The 23,371-nt window shown below is 40.3% G+C and overlaps 1 protein-coding gene across 1 annotated transcript; it reads left to right on the top strand.

Annotated features, from left to right (window-relative positions):
* The first annotated feature begins 5,683 nt into the window (after window positions 1–5,683).
* Window positions 5,684–21,357, top strand: LOC149274343 (tensin-4-like). The gene is made up of 15 exons (XM_089505589.1): window positions 5,684–5,804; window positions 6,885–7,061; window positions 9,858–10,415; window positions 12,411–12,792; window positions 12,952–13,352; window positions 13,619–13,705; window positions 14,541–14,654; window positions 15,769–15,861; window positions 16,188–16,265; window positions 16,721–16,774; window positions 17,358–17,526; window positions 17,660–17,728; window positions 18,953–18,979; window positions 19,520–19,655; window positions 21,229–21,357. Exons 1-15 carry the CDS (start codon window positions 5,684–5,686, stop codon window positions 21,355–21,357), a joined length of 2,595 nt encoding a protein of 864 aa, XP_089361715.1.
* The last annotated feature ends 2,014 nt before the right edge of the window (window positions 21,358–23,371 follow it).

Genomic DNA, 23,371 nt, shown 5'->3' with positions numbered 1-23,371 from the left:
TTTACGCTATTTAATTTATGGCCTTTGGACGTGGGCGAGGGCGTACTTTCTTTTCTGTAAAGAACATCTGTTGCAGAATTGATTCCTCTTCTGATTATAACAAGAAGAAGAAGAACCACTCCACCCGTACATGTAAAAATCCATGAACGCAGTCAAAAACTGGTTTAAATTAATATTAGTAATGATTTTACATTTGGAACTACAAAAACCGTCAAAAAATATCCATATCTTTCCCTTTTTTGTCGCTGGATACAGAAATATACCGGTAATTATTTTGGTGATAATACTATTGGATCTTTTTTTTTACAGGGTTAACATACATGCCGCAATTATAGGATACATAATTTCCAGTAAGAATCCAACCCCCACTTTAGGTTACTCCTATACGCTTAGCTATCATCTTCAAAGACACAGACAGAGCTCAAGTAGGGGCTAGAATTATGGAAATTTTATATTGCCTATAGGAAATAGGATTGTGTGTCGTTTGCACAGGGAGGTGCCCTGCTGATGTCATTTATAGTCAAGAACCATGAATCAGACATTTCTACTTAAAAGATTAGTCTTGTTCCCCGTCACGATTTCCTGCAAGACTCACTTCTTCTTAATCGGAGCCCATTTCAGCTTCATAGAAAATGTTAGGGACAATCTATGAACCTACTAGGTCCGTGAAAATGTTACAACAGAGGTCCCCGAAGATCATGGCGGAAGCTGCCAAGCAGAGGGTTTGTATGCCCGTTTTAGATAATGGATGTCCATTTGGAATCGTTTCTAAATGTGTTCCTTTGCCATCACTTCTACACAGCTGTCTAATAAATGCCAAATAAACCAATAAATATTGCACTTTTTAGCACCATAGTTGGACCAGGGAGGTTTAATGTTAACAGGCCATCCAAACATCTGCCTAGACAACCATGTTTCTCAGAGATGGAAGAGGTGGATTGTCAAGTAGTTCCACTCTTACATCATATTTGTCCATTTTAACTGATTTCCACCCGTCTTTTTTTTCCTCATTAATCACAGAGAGTCCTTCTCTCGTCTCCTGATGTGCCTCTTTTCAAGGTGCGCAGAATGAATGTATAGAAACAGCAGAAAAAAGTTTTATCCTCAATTAAATAGTATAAATAAAATGCGCGATTCTTCTGGTGTCTGGCAAGGTACTGGAACTTGGGATCACACATTTGGCCCTCCTCTAGTTTTTGTACATAGTTGCATAGGCTAAAAAAATACATGAAATCCACCAAGTTCAACCACTCAAAATACCTGCATCGGCCAAAAAAGTCATAGCAGCGCTTGTCTTCATAGTTGATGGGATTTTCTCCTCCATGCTCATTGTCTCAATCTTCACAACATATTATCAAGTCAATGTTACCAGCTCATATCTTTTAAATCCAGTCTCTCTCTCTCAATGAGTCTTCTTTATGCTCTTCTTCACTCTTAATGTCCTCAAATTCTTGATGCAACTTCTCTCCCTCATTGAAGACCATCTCTGTTTTTTAACCACATTGTACTCCCCGTAGTGAGTTTCGTCTATATCGTCCTTTTTAGCTCTCTTCCCTTTTTGCCCCCCCATTCCCTTAAAAAAGAATATATATTTGAGGTCCGTCTTCTTGGTCTGACTTTTATTTTCATGGGTAAGGAGTAGTCCAGTTATTGGAGAGGTCTCTGCAGGTGATGTACATGTACTTTCTTGCAGTAGTCTGATACAAGGCATTGAATGACATGATAGGGCTAGTTGCTGACATGGTAAAGATTATATTGGACTTGTCTCTTGAAAACAGACAGCTGGTCATAGATGCTCCTAACAGCCTCACATCAAGCCAAACAACTCTCGATCCCTCCTAATAGAAATATATCAACATGTATGCATTTGATATCCTCGTTATAGACAGACATACCACTCACCTGTTAACACACAACCATCGGAGCACATACCACTCACCTCTTCACAATAGACAGACATCAAGTTAATTGTTTTCCACTTCTTCCAGTTAAACAGATGTTGACCGTTCTCTCTCTCTCACCATCTCTTTATTTCCATTTTAACCATAAAACTAGTTGTAAATGTAAAAAAAAATATCTCCTATAACTATTAGGCCACCACAGGTCTACCTTGATCATCCAGTGATCTCCAGTAATATTTTCTGGACATTGTCCATAAAAAAGTAGTGTGAATGTTGAGTTGTGTCTCTTTGAGAAATCCCAGCTTTGGGAACAATCTATGACAAAATCTATGTGGGGGGAAAAGGAGTAAAGGGAAGAATGGGTGGGTGGTGAAGAAAGTACTCATATGCTCAAGAGAATTAACAATTCCTGGAGTGTTTGAGCTGAAACAGAGGTCCAGGCAGATCCATGGCCTTTAATGCCCTTCCGCCATGGCATGGCATTCTTTTATAAAATGTATCCTTTATGAAATTCCATATGGGGCAGTAGACCACAACAGGTAAATGGGAAAGACACCAAGATATATCTTCTTCTCAAATTCCTATCATGAAAATATCCTAGCTGATCTGATGTGCTATTGAAAAAATATTCTGGGGTGTTCAAAGTTTGCTTATATATAGTTACAAATATGCATTCACTTAATAGCAACTGATAACCCAAGGGCATCAAATAACAGCTATGGATGTGTAACTTCAAAACAATGGTCTTATTCAAATGTACTGTGGCTATGAAAATGGGATTGGCCCTGTCTGCATAATAAAGACGCGGCAAATCACAACTTGTCCGCTGGCTCATGCCAGTGTATTGTGTACTGGGATTTCAGACAGAGATAATTGTTTAGATGAGCATTAGTGTAAACCGCATGAATACAGCATGTACTAGAACTCAGTCTTCCGCCAAGCTTTACAGCGGGATCCATGCATTGTTGTAGGTAGCGTTCTCCTGGCATTCGCCAAGCCCAGATTTGTCCATTAGTGAATTGAGATTCATCACTCCGGAGAACACGTTTCAGTGGCGTGTGCTTTATACCACTTCACACTACGCTTGGTATTGCCTGATCTTTGGCTTATGTGTAGCTGTTCGGCCAAGGAAACCCATTTCATGAAGCTCCCAACGCACTACACACTAAGCTTTAGCACTCAGAAGTCCTTCTTTGTGATCGCACATGGTCTACCATTTTGTTGCTACTCCTAGATGCCTCCAAATTATAACACTAACCAGTAGATGGGGGCAGATCTAACAGGGACGAAATTTTTGCAATTGGGGGGGTGACTGAAACACCTACACTCGATAATTAGGAGGGGAGTCCACATTCTTTTGGTCACATAATGTAAATGGAATGGATTCTATGGAGTAATAGGAGTCGTTATATGAGTAATAGGAGGAGGGGGTTCTATAGAATAATATGAGGAGATATAGGGAGGGGATATATGAAGTAATATGAGTAATAAGGATGGTTTATATGGACTAATAAATCTTGTTAAGGGGCAGGTTACATGGGGCAACAGGAGTTGTTGCAAGGTGACGTAACATGGAGCAATAGAAGAAAATGAAAGCTCATTCTGTCATTAAATTAAAGTTATGCTTAGTTTGACACCTTTTTTTATAGGAACATTCTGAAACAATGTATCACACAAACATTGCATAATTATTTCTCAAGGGGATTTACTTGCTTTTTACATACATGGTATGCCCTGTCAGAGTTTTACCGGAGAGAAACCTTATACGGGACGTCTCACTAGTGGGATATGTCAAGAATGCTTCCCGAGTAAACGCTGCTGTTTCATGCCTCGAGCTCCCCTGTTAAGGCTTTCAACGTGCCTGTGATTCAAACTGGCTTAATACTGCCTCTGAATCACCTTATTCCCACTTACCTGCAGAGCCAGAACCGAAACGGAACCTAGAAACATAGCATTGTATGGCAAATAAGAACTGTCCATCCCATCCAGTCTTGGCTTAGATACAGGATAGCGTTATGGTTAAATTCCCTGTATTAGCCTGTCTGATGGGAGGCTGTTCATTGTATCTACCAACTTCTCTGACAGCGCCACACACACTCACCTGATCTGGCTCTCCAGGATATAAAAATGTAGTGTGGAGCCGCACATACCTAGTCGTCGGCCGCACTCAAGTCATCAGGTGGCCGCGTGCCTTAGGATGCCAAGACCATCCTCGGACTGAGTAACTCCACACTAGAGATCTTCCTTGGCGCTGAAAGCTCAATAGCATAATGGGATTAACCCTTCATATTCACCCAAGTCATCAGGTGGCTGCTTGCCTTAGGATGCCAAGGCCATCCTGTTGTGATGGAGACGCGTCCTCGGACTGAGTAACTCCACACTAGAGATCTTCCTTGGCGCTGAAAGCTCAATAGCTTAATGGGATTAACCCTTCATATTCACCCAAGAAGTAGCCAAGATTTAGTGTCCAAACAGTACAAAAAAAACTCCCACAGAAACTTCAAAACCTTGTTGAAAGCCTTCCCAGAGGAATGGAGGCAACTCCATAGTCATGTCCACTGTGTTGGGCAAGCTCATATACAGTAGGCGTGATGGTCAAGAGTGCGCATACTTTTGGTCTTAGAGGGGATATATAACATATTTATAGTTTATTGACTTCTGAAGGACCATAGTTTATTGAAAGCCATCCACCCAAATTATTGGCAATATGACAATGCACATGAATTTGATGGTCAGTGTGATTTATAAACTATTATTCTTAGTGGCACCCTCCGTTTTCAGACAAATGGAAATGTCTGATGGCGTGAGTCAGATGAAGCCTAAGAAAACATCTCAAGGAATTTGATTTCTTGGAATCTGGCAGATTATTGGAGAGCTTGAAGCCGTCTTTTGGATGCAGCTAAAAAAATATTGTTAATATTAAATTTACTGAGCGTGCAGAAGACTTGAAAGGTAAGTTTTTAGCCCTGCTTTGAGCTGGGGGTATTATAATACGTTTTACTGGCATACTTCTTCAGAGTCAATAAAACAAAAGCCTGTAGATTTAACCAGAAATGGAGACAAAACAGGATAGCAGGTAATAAAAGTCTGGACTCGTACACATGTTCTGTCACATAGCTGATGACGGTATAAGACACAGATGTGTTTCTCAGTCTTTTGTGTTCCTTCAGATTTTTTGCTTTATTAAATAATTTGTTACATTTATCTATAGTAGGTGCTTTTTTTCCATTTATTTCATTTATAATTAAAGGAGTCCTGCAGAAAGAAATGAGTTGACTAAGTGACCCAGGAAAGCAAGGCTTCACCCAGAGACCTTGGGTGAAGTCTAGAGTTCCCAGGTATACTTAAAACATATTTATTTTGTTTACATAGCGAATATATTGAGTTTTAAAACTGCGGACCCCTATGCATGTCCACCAAAATACGACAAGCTCATAGAAAAGAGAGACATCAAGGATAAAAGAGGTAAAGAAGAATTAGGGTCAAAAGAGGGACTGTCTTTCCTAAAGAGAGAAACTTGGGAGCTAATTACCTACCTTTGTAGAGCAAAGCAGAGGGTTATGGGATGCTGAATAGTTTGAAATAAACGAGATATTATCAGCACATGATGTTTCTACTGTTTTCTTGGATTTTGCCCTTTGCTTTCTATTTTTGTTATTTCTCATAATGGCATTAATGTTTACTTTTAAGATGAAGAGGCCATGACCCTTCGTTTCCCAGTAAATGTCACCTAACAACCTGTTAAGCTAGCACTGGCATTGTGCAACGTTCCAAGATAGAACATGCCGTTTTTTTTAGCTGTTTGCAAAGCTCTTACACCGCATTCTTTTATCGATCTACCAAGTGGTGCTTGGGCTGATGACGGCATTCGTTTCAACGGACAGCATGATGTATGGTTTCACAGTAAGCATGGACAGTGTGGGGTTAAACTAAGCTCTACTTCTGTATATCACGGGTCCAATCCATATGTGTCCCACCATCGATGAACTCCAATTCCCAGAATGAGTGGCTGCTTATAGGCAATTTTTAGGTCTTTAGCTGATGTTAATATGTTTATATGTTGCATTTCCTAGGCTAAGCATGTTTTTTTGCTTTCGCTTAGCTGAGTATAATGGAAGTTGTACTCGCAACAGGGTGATTTCCGTGTGATGTATATTTAGTAGTTACATTACCATAAAGGTATTTCAATATATATAGATCATTTAAGGGAAACATTAGATACTGTTTGTCATGATGTCACAGTTATATTTTATTGCAAGGTTACATAGTTGTGTGGGTGGCAATTTAGTCTTCCAGTTTAGTCTTGTTCCGCAAACCATGAATTCCCTTCTCTATGGTTAATAACAGAAAAACAACCGTGTACCCCTGAGACCAATTTTATGTCTATTGCATGTCTGTCAGATTAAGCGGACATCTCTGATGCCATCCTACCTTTGGCCGATGCCCTCCAGACATGGCTGAAGTCTGCGCTAATGGAGTCTCTCCCTGCGGCCCTGGCCTCCCTGGACCTCTCTGCCCTTGGCCAGGTGCCTCCACCCTGCGTGGGGTCACCGCGGCTTGAGTCTTTGGACTCCGAAGAGTCACATCACGTGTTCACCGAGCAATGCCTGCGCAAACGTCAATGGACAGAGGCGGACATTCCAGATAAGGTCAAGGGGCTTTTGAAAAAAGCTAAGGCCCCTAGACTGGCTTTGGGGCACCCGTCTACAAGCTGAGGAATACGAGGTATTGGATGAATACCCCGCTGAAGGCTCTTGGCCGGTTTCTCCAGTGGAGCAACCTGTGTTGGTGCGGGAGACGGTCTTGGGGGACTCTCAGCCTACCTCCGCCCCCGGGTCCTGCACAGAGATCCTGGATTCCGCGGCCCTCCCGATGTTTGACCCACGCACCCTGCACCACCCCAGGTCCTTGGAGTGGATTCCTGAATCCCACATCGCGCAAAAACTATGTGCGGAGTGCCCTTGGCCAACATTTCCTGACAAGGTGGCGAATATCCTACATTACTAGGAGTTCAATCCTACGTTCGTCACCTTCATGAACAGGTCCGGAAAAGATCCTCGGAAGGGCTTGGAGCAGGGCCTGTGCTCTGCACAGGACGAACTGCTGGACGTGGCAGGCCCTCTGACGCAGATTCTACTGCTGATGTGGCTGTGGCAGAAGGTACCCAGACCGATCCCTACCTGGTCAGGGAGTACGGTTTGCCTCCTGGCCAATGCTAACTCGGCCATATCCGCAGAACTCAGGAAGGCGGCCCATGTTGCTTCTGCGCCGTTGGGGTAGTTTTAAAAGTGCAAATATGAAGCCTCCTATGAAAGAAGTGGAGTGTTCTGTGGGCCTTCTTATGCATATTTCTGATTGGTTGTTTTTATGTTATTAACCATTTCTTTGCTGCTGGAGGTTTTAGCAAAGAAGATGATGCAAATATTCGCCTCATGTCTTTAATAAAATGTTGACTATCTCTACACCAAGGCTAGAGTAATCCCCAATTATGTCCGAGTTATGATATTATTACCTTCCGATATCTGGTTTCTATGTTTTTCTCCGTATTGATACAATGTGTTACTATGCACTAATGTTTTGCTGATCTCCACCATAAGAGAATGTGACGTCAGTACCTCCTTGTGTCTGTACAGCTGCCTAAGGATCTCACACCTGTACCTGCCCTTCTCCGTCACTAGAGGGGCGTAAATGGTCTGACTTTTTTCGCCTCGGGCTACAGGGAGACTCACTCGGTGTAGGAGGGCAGGGTTAACACTTTTACTTCCAACCAAAGCTCCGAGATAAGAGGCAATCACTCTTGTCCACTCATGGTTCTGTGCCTTGCGGTGAATAAGAAATACATGGGGTTAAATTAAGGGTGTATCTTTGTCTCAATAGGTATGTATAAATACACCCTAAGTACACACTGCTAGTTTGTCAGTATAACATTACACAGCTCCTGGTCACAGATAAAGAAAACAGCTCAGCGGAGATCACAGGTACGTCACATTTTTAAACCTTTTTGCTATTTCAGAACGCAACGTATTAACTTGAAAACAGAGTCGTTTAGTTGTTTCATATCACTTGCGTGTGTTTCGTATTTTATCATCGATTTACCGTTTCTGTGGGAACTTGCTCCATGAATCAACGTTGACGATCAGACAACTATTTCATGGGACGTGTTTTGGAAAGGAAACCTGAAATGATTCCGAGTGCAAAGTTCTAAATCTGGGACCGTAGCTCGAGAAACCATAGATCTGAATGGATCAAAAAATTTGTAGATGGCTCCGAATTCCAAATGTTCACGCAGTTGTGTCCCGGGTTTGATAATGAGAGATATAGCCTCAAATGGAAGTTCGAACAGGGCTGTTTGGCTAAAATAAAAGGTTCCAGGTCAGCCAGCATTGGGCCGACGGTGTCCTCACTGGCGTCCCATACACAGTACGGTCTGGTACATGCTGAGGAGTGGGTGCATGTGTTGTAGATAAAGATATTGATGTACTTCTAAAGCAACCTTTGCCTGTTGGCCCTTATGAGGACCTAAGTTGTCTGTAGAGGAGCTGGGTCATCCATGAAAGGAGTAAGAATGTCAGTCTGGCATGATCTTACTGAAAATCGGCTAAAAACTAAATAATATATTCTTTTTATAATACACTCAATAAGAAAATCATACATTCAATTAGACTGCGTTTAATTCCCCCTCTCAAGGCAAACAAAAGCACTGGGTTTATCGTAAGACTTCAACAAAAGAGGACGTTTAGAGAAGCCTTACAAGCGTGGTTCTTAACATTTGATTGATGGGTAAATCTCTAAACCCGTTCCTTTATCTGCTTCTGTTTTGTGAAAAGAAAGTCTTCTGTCATTGTCAGATAGGACCTTCCACATAATTGATTCGTGTAAATCTTTGCTTACAGAAAACAGAATGTATATAAAATACATTCTCATAGTTATCACAGAGTTTTCTTGATACAACAGTGGATGAAGAATTAGTTTTCCTCTCCCCATATTTTCAAATACTGTTCGAAGCATTTTAATTTACAAGTTTTTCTGCACAACTTTCATTTTATTTGCTCTGGGTGAATAATGAAAGAAGAGACTCATTTTAATGGCAGATGTGGCCACCATCTATAAATAGGGTGAACAGAGCAACCATGGTTGCCCTGTAAGCGCTGCATTGCCCTGGGGTAGCACTGATGGCTGGGATATACTGTCTAGACCAGGGCAGTGATTGTTGACCCATATGCAATGCATGGGCTAGGGTAGTCACTGTTGACCCAGATGCAATGCATGGACCTGGGGTGGTCCCTCTTGGCTCATATGCAATGCATTGACCAGGTCAACCACTGTCGGCCTAAATACAATTCATGGACCACTTCTAGCCACATAGGTAGTACCTAGTCCAGGGAATTCACTGTTGGCCTGTAGTGCATGAACTTTGAGCAGCTCACCTCTTTGGTCGAGAGCAATGCCTGACTTGAATATACTGAAAGGAAAGAAAATGATGAAATTATAGAATATTAATGTGCAGTCTATAATTCCTAATCCTATATCGCAAAATTGAGAGCAGGGGAAACCATTGCTATATTTAGAATGTCAAATGCCATATGTTTTAGGCACTTTAGATAGTACGCCCATCGCCTACCCCTTATTCCAGAGCAAGGATATAACCCTTAATAAAATGTTTTCGTTTCTGTCTTTCTGTTTCTGTCCCATGCATTGTGCTGAATCCCAATAAATACGAAAAGGTTTCAGTTATATCCTTATGTCTGTTTTTTATGTTTAGACATCTTTTTAGGTAGATTTTAGGGTATATGCAATGTCATTATCATCCCAGTATTCTAAGCTAGTATAAAACGAAATTTGGCTATTAGCTTCAATACAGGATTAAGAATCAGATGCTTATTTATTCATTAATGACAGACTATAGGTACGTAATACTTATTGACTAAATCCTCGTATTGTTTCTATCATTTTCAGGAGTCTTCTTTCTCCTTTGGAGACCCATCAGAAAGCTTGTCATGTCCCAGGTGATACCCAACCATGTATTACGTGTGGGACAATCGGTTTCCTTGACATCCAAAGAAGACAGTGGCGGTTTCCAGCAAACCGTGCACCCAAGGTGCATCTCCATGACCAGTAAATATACTTACTTTGGCACAGAGAGGTGTGTAGCACAGATCAATTCTCCAATCAATGGCTATAATGGAGCTATTTATGGTGGTGAGAATAACCTAGCCTCCAATACTATGTTCAGGGGGGCAGAAGAAGGCCCTCAAGGTACCCAGAGAGCCCAGCAAGTGGTACCTGAATGGAAGACTGGCAACACCATGAAGCAAACTGCAGAGAGAGTCATCGATGGAGGAGAACCAATATCGCCAACACTGGATGTTTCCATAGCTACACTAAACAAGTTAATTTTGCAGCTGGATTCTACTTTCCAACCTCTGCCAATCAAAACCGAGCAGGTTTATAAAAGTTCAACACATTCCGATTCACCGTGTAGACCAGAGAACTTCAAAACTACAAGTCCACCAGGTAAGGTCAAGACTTCTAACCAAGCAAAGTTATTTGAAGCATTTTCAGGACAAGCAAAACTGACTGCCAAATGCTCTCATGATTTAGTGATGCACATATTATTTTGCAAACATAATAATGTATTTTACCACTATTAATATTTTCAATAAGGACAGTTCCTAGCACATGTAGCTCCTACTTGGGTCAACCCCATCCCCGTATTCATATTTTGCTTGTTATCTGTGATTTTTCTGGAACGCTCATGATTCTCGGAGGTTGAATTCTTGGAATCTTACCATACATTCTATGGAGTTGTTGGTAAGGTCCAAAGCTTAGTTCTTTAGCTATTGAGCTTTTTGGCTTTTTTTTATACCAAAGCATTACCACATATCTGGTCCACATCTACAGAGAGGCTGCATCACATACGTTATGTCTGTGATTTTGATTCGAAGCTTAGATGTTTCCATTGGTAATAAAATGAGACTCTGTGATGTTCTAAAATGGTTTGGCCATTTGGACTGGCTGATAAAACGTACGTCTGACTGTGGGGAAGCCCACTTTCCAATAAGTACATTCTATAAGACGCATGCAGGGTTCTGTAACTTTCCTAGGGCTCAGAGGATGCTAATAGTTTTATTAAATGCTCTACTTGTGCTGAAAATTAGAAATCTTAAAGCTTTTCTTTGCACTCAAATGCAAGCTGACACTTTCATTGTTTTTAGCATAATTAAACCCCTGCATTAATACGACATTGTGCTTTTTTTCCAATAAATAAATTTTTGGGGGGAGAAATTAAAAATTGGGTATTATTTTTCCATATGGAAGTTGAGATTGTGACAAAAGCACATTTCCCATGAAAAATGGTCCATTGCACCCTAGGAGTGTAATCAACGAGCCAGACAAATATGGTGACTGCCGCAAGGTTTTGCTTTAAAGTATAAGCTGCAGCGACTTGTTTTATTTTTGTTCGTTATGAAATGATGCCCGGAAGGCTTGTTTGTTCTCATTAGATCAGCCCAACCCAACAAAGTTGTTTCAGTCTTACGGGAAAGATCCACGCGTGAACAGCCACCAACCATTACATGCATATAGCTCCTGGGGAAGGAGGAGAATATTGATGTCATGTGGAATAACGCATGATAACAGTCTGCATCTATTGTAGAGAATTGGGTGTTTCTGGAACAAAACATTTTTTGATATACGTTATGTTAACTATTATATAAAGAGGTGGTGTCCTACCTTTTAGGGTTGTTTGCCTAGGGGAAAAAATATATAGATAAGGCCATGTAGGGAAATTGAGTGACTGCCTTAAGTTCTGTGCTAGGTTTCCTCAAAGACTTAAGTCCATTCCAGGAGTATTGTCTTGTTGGCAAAATGCCGATTGTTCCCGAGTCAGATAAAGCCATCAGTCATTTGTAACATTAAGCCAACCCACCCATGGTGGCTTAATTTTTGGATAATTAACATTAATATTCCATTGTGAAAAGTCATATCCACTATAACACAGAATACCAAGAATAAAAACATGCCGCGTTCAGTTTCTTGGGACGGATATTCAGACACACACCCCGGGCTCCCGCAAGTCTAAGCATGCTTCATCTCACAGACTTTGCTCATGTAAGACAGCAAATCACTTCTCTCTGATCATTACTTTGTCCAAATAAGCGATTGTCATGGTAACACCTGCAGAGGTTTTTGGTGGAATGCACGGTCCTACAAACAATTTTAAGAAAACAAGAAGAAAAAGAATCTCCAGGAATGTCACACAATCGCAGTGCTTTTCCATTGTTAGTATCCATGTTACAAATGTATAGAAGGCTTATGATATATCTCTCTCATCAGTATGTAAGAATAAGCAATATTAATAAAGAGATATAATTGTACCTTTATGGTGCCCTGCAAGGTGTCGAATATCTAATTAATTATTTGTCTTTTGTAATAAATAATATTGTCACTTAAAATCTAATACTTAAAAAAATATAATTTATTGTTACAATGTTTTTTACTTGCTGCCAGATATAAAGTGCGTGGATTTGAACACTCGAAGAGCTAGGTGTCAAGAGGTCATCCCATGTTCATCAAGTCCCACTCCAAGAGCTGAGGGTATCTTAATTTCGAGAGGGACGCATTTGGAGGATTATCCACCCAATGGTAGTGTCATTTTCAGTGAGACGTCTCCACACACCAGTGGACATGTAGATCACCACCAAGGTCCTTCCTTTGGAGGATACTACCAAGCTACAGAGGGTATTGCCATCCCACGTCAGAAGTCTTATCACAGTTCCCAGATGTCTACATCGCTGGGTTCAGAAACCATGCAAAAAGCTCCATTCCGGATCAGCGATGCATCCATTATGTCCAACAGCCCTGGGTCAGATACCAGCTACCGTCTAGGAAGGTGAGAGAAAAAAAGAAACATATATATATATATATAAATATATCAGTCTTTAGAATGTGCAGTTCCATTATGCTATAAGTAGAGTATCAGAGATATATTATATTAACAATATAGTTGGAGCTATTTTGAGAATAATCTATTCTTTGTTTATCTTAACAGCACCCACTCACTTCTCCATGATGATATAGACCCCTTCAGGTCTCTGGAATCATTTTCAAATTTGAATAGTCCTGCTGTAATATCCCCGTCTTCATCCATTCATTACTTTGATCAAAATACAGAAATCTGTAGTCCAAACATAACTCTGCCTGGCTTGCCAAACCTTTCTAAGACATTCCGTCATACACCTACCAAGGTTCTTGCCAACAGCTGCCCTCCATCGGTCGCCGGTTCCAGCATGGATATCCCTATCCTTCTTGTCAATGGATGTCTGGAAAGTGAGGATAGCTACTCCAAATCATCAAAGAGTTTCCATGGTCATCAAAGGCGCAGCAGCTCCTCCAGTTTTAACAGGGTCAACAAGACCTACTCAGACTCGTCTATTTCCACCTCCTCAGAAGGTGAGTTACTTCCTACATGTGATAATAGACATTTATCCCTATAGGAAAGCATTTCCTTTCTGTCCTACCTTTGTGTTCTGGCTTTCCAATTGTCATCAGTCCAACAGTTGGCACAAAAAAGTGTATGTATATAATATGAACTAAATCTCTCTAAAAAGACCAAAAACTACTTTCATTTCCATCCATGTTTATGGGCAACCATGTCTCCTAAATGCCATAACTTTCGATTTTGATGAATATTTTCAATTTTATCCATGTCCAACTAGGTTCTGGTAAAGATGGGCAGCCTGGCATGAAATCTGTAATGGCCTCTTCCAAGCACTGGTTTAAGCCCAGTCTTACAAGAGACCAAGGTAAATTCATATTCATTCACATTATTATTAGTCCGCGCATAATAATTCCAAAACACCTAAGTATTCTTGGTAACATTCAACATCATTTTCTTGGGATCACTTTTCCATGGCATTACGAAGAAAATATAATGCTACGCAGTTGGTGACACCGTGTGAAATTTTGCTTGAGTAGGTGGTGACACAATATGGGTATTTTGTTGTATTCTCCTAGATAATATGGTGTCTTGATACATTTTAGAGGGTCAGCGTGTTCATAAAATAGTAATGTGTTTTCAGGAGCAAAGGTGCCCCGCTTTCAACTTAATAACAAATACCTTCTAATATGTTTCCCTTTTGTGCTACAAGATTGTGCTACACAGCCGAGGGTTCTGGGAAACATTATACATCACCGTATGATTACAGAATATACAGGCAAACTAGCACCACAGCTAGTGATTTGATTTTATATTTATTGGAGTGCATGGAGGCAAGGAGTCATTAGTTGGACACAATTTGAAGTGGAAAGTGACACGGTGAAATAAAAATATACTTATCCAACCATAAGAATATTAACATGTTATCTTCTGTATCTTGGAACATACATGCCACCAGATGTGGCTTCAATACCTGAATTCATTATCTTCTGTTGATGCATGGTTGATAATATCCAAAAGAATGGCCACAGAGAAGACACAGATCTATCTTAAAAACAACAGATTCCAGTGGCTGGAAGTCTTCACGAGCAGATACTAAGATAGAAAGAGAGATGCCGATTAGGGAGAAAAAATGTTCCATTTTCCTCTTTATCCACATCTGTATTTAGTTATGTAAATCAAATTATTTCTTTCCTACACAGCTATTGAGTACATTAAGGACAAAGAGCCAGGAACGTTTGTTATCCGTGACAGCACATCCTTCCGAGGGTCCTTTGGGTTGGCCATGAAGGTCCCTGGCCTGCCATCTAAAACAGGTATGCCTGTTAAGCTTTAAATACTTAGCAGAGATACTGGCCCTTCAGGAGAAGCTGCTCAGATGTGGCCATTTATAACGCATTGAAAGATCAATGAGATTAATTGTCCCTTCTCAACTTGTCATCGATGCACCAGCCAGTGTTAGTTTAGTGAATAAACATCAGTGTCTCGATTTAGTTGTCGCAGCCTGGGTGTTATCACCATTTCTATAACTGGTATTTGTAGAACCCTCCCTAAACCCCTACCTAAAATACATCCTTTCAGTATTCTGGGAATCGGGCATTTGTTTGACAAACGTGTTTGACAAACACTCTCATGTTTGAGGGGATCAAATAACCTGATTCCAGTTGTGAGCATAACCAAGATTTAATATCCTGTAATATAGATTAGGTGAAGTGATTTCCTCTTCAGCCGTATGTTCAAAGGGAAGAGAGATGAGATAATGGTAGTCATTACCAGATCTTGGTCATTATAGATAAGTAAAAACATTAGTCAAAGCTTTGTTGAAACAGAATTAGAATATTGCCAACTCTCCTACACAATGTGTCAGTTTGTGACTCATTATGAGTCACCATCCAGATGCCGATAAGGATTCTCCTTGACTCGCCTCGCCTCGCCCTGAATGTCTTTAGTGTTCAAATCCAAGGAAGGAATAAATTCCTTGTGGAGGAGTCAATTCAGTGACATGTCTCACTTATTTATTTTTTTAACTTCATCATAGTGAAAGTTATTGTTGGATTGTTCCAATCTTTATCAAATGTTATCCTACCCGATAATCATTTGTCAACAATTATATCATTTTATAATATGTTTCCCTTAATCTAACCTTTGTTTGCTCTGCGATTCTGAAGTTCTGATTATCTAAAACAGTCTTCAAAGGGGATAAATGTTCCATTGTGAACCCAAATTAAGGCTTTGCATGTATTGTTCAAAATGGTGTAATTTGATCCATTGTCGGTTATGAGTTGACCTATGGATAAGGACAAGCCATGTGTACTTGCAGTCATAATATTGTACCTTGAGCCAAAGTATGGCATGTGAAAGGTATCTAAAGTACACTTTTCTGTAACTGCTCCAAAGACAAATTTTAAAACTGTACCTGTCTTTCAACAGCCAAAGAAACAAATGAACTTGTACGACATTTCTTGATTGAATCATCAGCCAAAGGTGTTCACATAAAAGGAGCTCCTGAAGAGCCTTATTTTGGTGAGTACCAAAGTCCTATTTTGCAAAATCTGTCTATCTATTATGGACAACTAGACAGATACTGTGATTTCTAATAGATAGATAGATAGATAGATAGATAGATAGATAGATAGATAGATAGATAGATAGATGGATAGATAGCATAGATGTCATTTCATTCAAGTGCATCACCTTGCTTTTATGAATGTTGAACTTTCTTGAAACAAGTGATTTTCCCAGATACTGCATAAATTTAATAGCAATTCATTTTCATTAATCATTTTCAATGCTAGTAGAATATGCGGTCTACCAAGTGCAACATTTTATACTAAATTTCTTTGTTACAGGGAGTCTCTCTGCCCTCGTATATCAACACACTATCACCCCTTTGTCGTTACCCTGCAAATTATTCATACCTGACAAAGGTAAGTACAAGGAAGAGAGAGAACTCTTAATAAGCATGACATTCTGTGAGGCTCTTTAGGTCTTAGAAGCAATGTGTACAGGACAACGCTGGGTCAGTTGTAACTCTTTCATAATCTTCTTGGCAATAATATAATTAAACATCAGTGGGACTTGAAAATGTATGAGAATTTTATGGTGATGGGCTCAGAAAGTGTTAATTATCAATGCCACTGAGTTTGTTGGCAATGAAAGTGTTATATATCCCAGAAGCTTGCAATACATTTCTCAGGATACATCGCTGATCTTCCCGGCACTCAGATGGTGTAGAGGGTTGTGCAGAGTACTGTTGTCAGTACTATGTTAGCATCTTCTGATCCAGTGACGCCAATATACTTATATGTCCTAGTGGCTCAGAAATGAATAGATTAATGTAGTCATGTAATAATAGTAGCATTCCAATTTTTATTCCACCTAGATCAGCACAATGAGGAGAGCATCCCGGATTCTCCTCCGGGAATCACATCAGCTGGTGAGTTTCACATTCCAGCACAATGGAAATACACATTTTTGTGCAGGACATATTTACATCTCAAGCAGACTGAAAGCTATCTCAGAGTTAGAATAGCGACCCTTAAAATGAATTCTGTTAACCTCTGACCTCTTGTGTCCTAATTACAACCAATGAAATGTTGGGTGTCTTCCTTGGTTGTGCAAATGTTATGACATCACAGGAAAAATATTTAGGTTATTCAGCTTGTACAGCAAGCTTATAAAGCTTATTCAGGGAAAGAAATATGTTTAGTGGTTTGTTTCAAATAGAATGTCAGCTAAAAGTATGAAAAACATGTCAGTTGCGCAAGAAGGGGTTTCAAATATGTTACAACAAAATCATAAATGATGCCACATCTGGATGAAGAGGGTGGTGCCACCAATTCCAAAACCTTTTTATCGTGATTTACTCGATAAGTTCAGGTCTGCCAGGAAATTTACAAATTGTTGGCTTTTGTCCTCCATTCATACTGTAAGCACTTAGTCTTTGACCATTAGAAATATGTCATTATCTACTGGGTTATGCTTGAAGGATTTACGTAAATATCCCGGTCTTCTTGTAGCTTGCAATGTCCTCTATCTAAACTCTGTCAGCACCGAGACTCTGACAGGATCCAGCGCAATCCAGAAAGCTGTGTCCACCACCTTTGAACGGTCCAACCTACCCATGCTTACCATTGTGCACTTCAAAGCCAACGAGCAAGGAGTTACTTTGACTGATGTCCAACGAAAGTAAGTATAAGATACCCCACACTAAGCAGGTTGTTTGGTCAGTGCCCCAGAGCAAGAAATTACTGTGGAAGCCAATTTGTTCTTTTCCTCTGTGTCTCTTCTTGGGACTGATGTGTTTTCTCTGTCCCTGTAGAGTATTCTTTCGTCGCCATTATCCCCTCTCAACCCTCAGTTTCTGCAGCGTGGATCCTGAGCTAAGGAAGTAAGTTAATTTGTTATCTTAAGCTTCCTTTGTGCCATGCATGGAATTCTAATGGATGTTATCAGAGATGTTGTGTGGAGCAAATCTCCAGTTACATGAAGGTATCATGTGAGGTATCCAAGTATCTTACGTCCCCTTCACATTGGGGAACCTTTTTGACTTGGGCCTGGAAGAGCTGTGAACCAACTGATTACTCGATCTCTGGAGCTTCCATTGATCTCCAGGTGGGAAGAGTCCATTGGGGGCTAGTCCTTTCCTATGTGCATCTAGCGTCACATCCCCAACATCGTCATAAACACTACCAGGTTAAGGAGAGCTGCATGGTGCCAGGGAATAAAACAGTGATAGTGTGTGTTATATGGGAGTATTATATGGGACATAGTGCTCTTTGTGATAATAAACAGCAGAGAAAAGGTGTGTGAGCGGTGTTTATGGCTGCCAGCCCTGTAACGTTAGCCTTGTTGCTTGCCGTCTTGGAACTCGCTGGAACATGTTTAGGGAGTGGCTGTGATTCCTGACCGTGATGTAGCTGCAGGGCATGTTTGTGAAGGAGCTGTGAGTAATGGTGCCCACACAGAGAACATGCACACACGCTGTGGAACTTTTCCACGGGCGCCTTTTTTGGAGCTCAATGGTCCATTTAGAACACATAACCGTTCAGGGTGCACTACATTCACTGCCCAATTTTTCAAGCAAACTTATCACGTGCAGCGTATTTACAGGTCATAGTCGGACTGAGTTCAATCCTTAAAGTATTGAGTAAATCAGGCTGCACATCATAGTTTGCAAACCGGCTGTTTCCCAACGCTTTAATCCAGCTACAGGCTGCCTGGCAGGGGCTTCATATATGGAGGTCAAGCCACCACTGCTGCTCACCACCTCCACCCTCTCTAATATTATATATAATGCCTATAAATCAATAATACGTCCTGCAGCTTACTGTTGGTTCCACTACTGCCTTGAATGTCGTATTTTCCATAAGCGTCCCCAGTTTAATGGCAAATGCAGTAAAATCTTAAGGTAAGCCCAGAACCAGGGCAGCTGCCCTTTTTTTCGCCCAGTTTAAAGATGGCCCTGACCATAGTTGAGTGCATTCACCTGGTCAACCGTTTTGTAGTATTTGGCTAGCTATTTTAATGCATTACTGTAATTCTTCTTTGCTGCCAACAGATGGAAATCTTAGCTTTTGTGATTTTTTCAACAATCATTTTTATTATATTTCAGGTGGCAAAAGCAATGCAAATCCTCAAGGTAAGAAGTCCATTGCCACTGGAAACTTTCTAGTGCTGTGGCAAGGTCATTGGAGTTAATTTTCCTTAGAAAGTTGGACATTACGGTTTGATTGGGGCTCTCAACTTTATTTATCAAAGGCCACAAACACAACAATGGCACGTGATACATAGGACAGCGATGCAATAATAAAATGAGCTCATAGCTATTAGAGTCACAGAAGTAGGTTGGGAATCCCTATTTTTGATAGATGCTGGCTTGTGTCTAAGTTGAAATGTTCTCATGTGTCTTGTTGAGGATCCAGATATAGTGTATCCTATGAGCAGAAAAAGGCCATAGGAGGCCATTTCAGACCACGTGTGGGACAATGGCGCAGAATAAAACAATATTATAATATAATAATTATGGGATGATGCAATTATTTGAAACGAAGAAACGTGCCAGACCACATGGCTTGAAGCAGGAGAGTGTTAGTTTCTGTAGCAATAGGTATTTTGTTAATATTAAAGAGTATTTCTTTTTAGGATGGTCAATATGGTCTAAGCTATTTTCTCTCTGTAGGATTTTCGGCTTTGTCGCAAAGAACCCAACTGATCCCTCTGACAACGTGTGCCACGTTTTTGCAGAATATGATGTCATTCAACCAGTTTCTCCCCTAATCAGCTTCCTAACAAACCTGATTCAACAGCAGGAGAAGGCATGAGTCCTGCATCCGCTACTAGAGGGATCCTTCTGTACATCTATGCATTCTCCATTTGGGACTTCCCTAGTGAGATATCTTTCCTATTACACCTTCTTGGTGTTCTGCACTGATCCTACTACGGACTGCTCTATTTGGAAAGTGTGTGTAGAGCCAATGAACGAACATTAACTCCTGAACCTAAAGGGGGTAAATTGAAATTACTCGACCACCAAGGAGCACGTGTGTTTTCCGTACTGCCTTCTCCAGTCTAGCACTTTTTCCAGTGTTTGTTTAGCCAAGCACGGTTTTGTGGGACATACAAGCCTCCTTGTTTCCAGATGTTCATATTAGCTTCAGATCAGTAACAACGTAACGAATATTACTGAAATATTTGTATATATATATATATATATATAATCATGGTGGAAAGCTAAACGCTTCGCTACAGCTTGTTCTTTGTAATTGTATATTAAGGTTATTGAGCAATTCTTTGCAAAACAAATGAAATGATCATTATGGTATCATTAAGGTATCGCTCCTTCCATAATAATATGGAGAGGATGTGAGTAGGCAAATTTGAGAGACACGGGGCTAGATTGTCACAGAGCAAAAAAGTTTATCTCTTCTTTATACTGAGGAGCACATGTTCTGGAAACTTTATATATTAAATGTGATGACATCATCACCCAACTCAGCCAGTCAGGAATATCAGGTCACCGACAGAACTGAAAAACAGAAAAAAATGTAAATATTTTTATAGCGTTGATTTTCCGAGTGTTCAATCAATTATTTAAGTTATATATGTGGGTTTTCATTTCGTCTACTTCCAGGTTAGATCCAACAAACCTTTATTATCACTACAGGAAATTCCACTTTTAGATGGATATTGTCATATGTTAACTCTTAGAAGCCTTTATTTTATATGACTTGTTCTATTTATATATTTCTGTTTTTTTTTATGCTTTGAATAAAGTATTTTTTTCAATAGTAATAGTAAATAAAACAATATATTATAATATTCCTATATCTAAAAGTTCTAAAATTCCATGAGCAAAAAATCATGATGATAATGTATAGGCCTACCTCTTTATGACATAATTGTATGACATCGTTTGCAAGTGAACTATCTATATTGCATCTCGTTTATTGTTTATCGTAGTGTTTTAAAAAAAAGGGTAGATGAAAAGTCAAATTGAACATTATGAATACACGAAAAGCGAGCCATCTGTGATGTAATAGGTGAAGAATGGATTAATATGGTCATATCTGTGACTCATCAGCCAATGCAGATCTCAATGCTTCAATGCGTATCGTCTGATGGTGTAAGATGGATGACTTTACACCTTCTACATCTGTAGCCAAAGCAACCTAGCCTCATTCACAGTGCAGAACTTCATAAAAATATGAATTACCTTTTAACTTTTACATGTGGCAGCTGGTAGACAGACCCCCGTCCACCTCCAAGGCATGCGAGGCGAACATTTCTTTACAGTGACCTGCTTATTGTGTCGTTACACTCCTTTCTTAGGTTCGTATAGGGTAATGAAATAAAACCTGGCACCATTCTGGCTCTTTTTTTATTTTAAAGAAAATCCAGCTTCTCCCTATAAATCTAAGCACATCTGGATCGTATAAACGCAGGCACACTATAGACGACCAGCGGCCAAAACGAAAAGATAAACATAACTCTTCCAGTGCTGAAGAGACTCGTGTTTGACAATTAATGCAGATCACAAGTAATATCCAACAAGTTCCAGGTGATTTACAAAGTATTGTCTTTCTTGGGAACTCTTGAAGCCGATCTCAGGGTCTTGGGTGAAGGGGCAGATTCTCAGGGTCACACAGTCTGGAGCTGACTCCTTCATATAATATATAATTCTTCATTACAGATGAAATCCCTGCTTTATTATAGGTGATTCAATTCAGATTATCTTTATGTCATGGAAAAGTCATGGTTTTTCCAAGGACAATTTGGGTGCCACCATTTTGAGAACCTTCAATAGAATCTTTATGGACCAGTAAATGTTTAATATTTAAAGAGTCTCAGAGTCCCCAGGCATGATTGCTGCTGAAAGCTGCCATCTCCCCTTTTCTATCGCCTATTCTAACCCCTATACGTCATTCAGTTGCCCCCTACCAGCCATATGTGTGTACCGGACTGTAGTGGTTCATGTCTTCTTGGGTCCATGAGAAATACGCAGTAGATTCAATTGCATCGGGAGAACGGGAGGTTATAACGCATATAGACCCGCTGACAAGCATTTAGTCCCTCCACATTTGCTTACATATTGAACGGGTCATTAAAAGGGAGGTCAGCGACCTCCCCAGCCAGTCCACAAACACTATGGAGGCCTCCATACTTCAATTCTGCCCGGCACCTCACTTCCTTAAAAGGAAGAGCGCTGGGAGATGACATCATATCCCAGTGTTCAGCTGTAAGGAAGGAACTGGAACGACTGGTGGAACTGCCCTAGGTTAGGTCTTGGGCATCGGCAAAAATAAATACACCATGTCTGTTAAGAAGAAGGGTGCGTGTATCTTTTCTACCAGGACTAGCTCTCCGAAAGTAAAATAAGAAAATAAAATGTTATTTGAATTCCTAAAATACTACTTCTCTTAACATATTTTCATAGTCACTCATTAATCCTAAACAAAACAGGTCACTTTCAGCTTACACATTACTGATGAGTAAGGTCGCTTCCACAGGGGACTGACTCTATGGCACTTTGATCCCCTATGGAAAGTAAACTTTAACTAAGTTTACATTTCCCGATATGCCACTTTGTTCCCATAAAATGTTTATGTCTCACTGTCCTCAGGTCACTTTTCCAGTTAGTGGCAGATCCGCAGGCCTTCAGACTGTACAGAATTCTGCAGACTGGGTGGAATGCGCGATAGACTGAACCCAAGCCACGTCTGACTCGACTCATTAGCTAAGCTAAACAAGGGAAAGTCTTGTTACAGATGGCTGCTGGTCCATGCCTCCTGGTTTTACATTAATAGAAGTGCAAAGCTGATTCATTATTAAAAATCGCCGAGGTCAGCACTTTGAGATGCCTTTTGTTGTTGTTTTGCGTTTTTTTTTGTGTAGGATTGGCGAGTTTATGACCACAAGTGAAAATACAGTCTCAGAACTCTATGCATGCTATGGGAAATGGAATCTTTGTCCTCCTTACCATTAGCAAATAGATCTGAGCACAGGCAAGATCGCCATTTATCTTTCGACTAATGTACATTAATAGAATTTTTGATGTCGCAATATTTTTGGCAAAAACCCAATCTGTCTATGATGGGTGATGTCTAACCTAGAGCAAAGGCCACCGAAATCCTAGCACCCCCAATAAAACATAAGCCTCCTCTTCCATTCTGAGACGACCACTCATGTAACTTGCACAGAGTTTAGGCTCCTCCATGATGCCTCTTCGTGTTTCATATGGCATAGATCCGTGTATCTTGTGCCCCCTGGTGCATGAAGGGGATATGATATCAGAATACTTTGATGGATTGTGCTAATAAAAGAGAATTGCACTGTATTATTATTATTGCCTTTTATTTATATACCGCCAACAATTTATGCCAGGAGAAGACTGACACCTTCTGGTCCAGGGGGGAAGGTGAAGAATAATTACATTACCATACACATACTCACTAACAAACACATTCATGCTAACACACAAATACTTACACAGGGGCACACACCTAAAGTACATACTCAATAGGCGCTGGGTCCA

The sequence above is a fragment of the Sceloporus occidentalis genome, unplaced genomic scaffold (genome assembly GCF_023333645.1).
Source record: "Sceloporus occidentalis isolate IW3139 unplaced genomic scaffold, rSceOcc1.0.p SCAF_335, whole genome shotgun sequence".
Classification (NCBI taxonomy): Eukaryota; Metazoa; Chordata; class Lepidosauria; order Squamata; family Phrynosomatidae; genus Sceloporus; species Sceloporus occidentalis.
This window is presented reverse-complemented; position numbering and strand designations above follow the sequence as displayed.

Excerpts from the sequence above, each read along its gene's own strand:
- LOC149274343 (XM_089505589.1), top strand. The coding sequence starts at position 5,684 with ATGCCGTTTTTTTTAGCTGTTTGCAAAGCTCTTACACCGCATTCTTTT. Across the intron at positions 13,706-14,540 it reads CAGTCTTACAAGAGACCAAG|CTATTGAGTACATTAAGGAC; the intron begins GTAAATTCATAT and ends TTTCCTACACAG. Across the intron at positions 18,980-19,519 it reads AAGCAATGCAAATCCTCAAG|GATTTTCGGCTTTGTCGCAA; the intron begins GTAAGAAGTCCA and ends TTCTCTCTGTAG.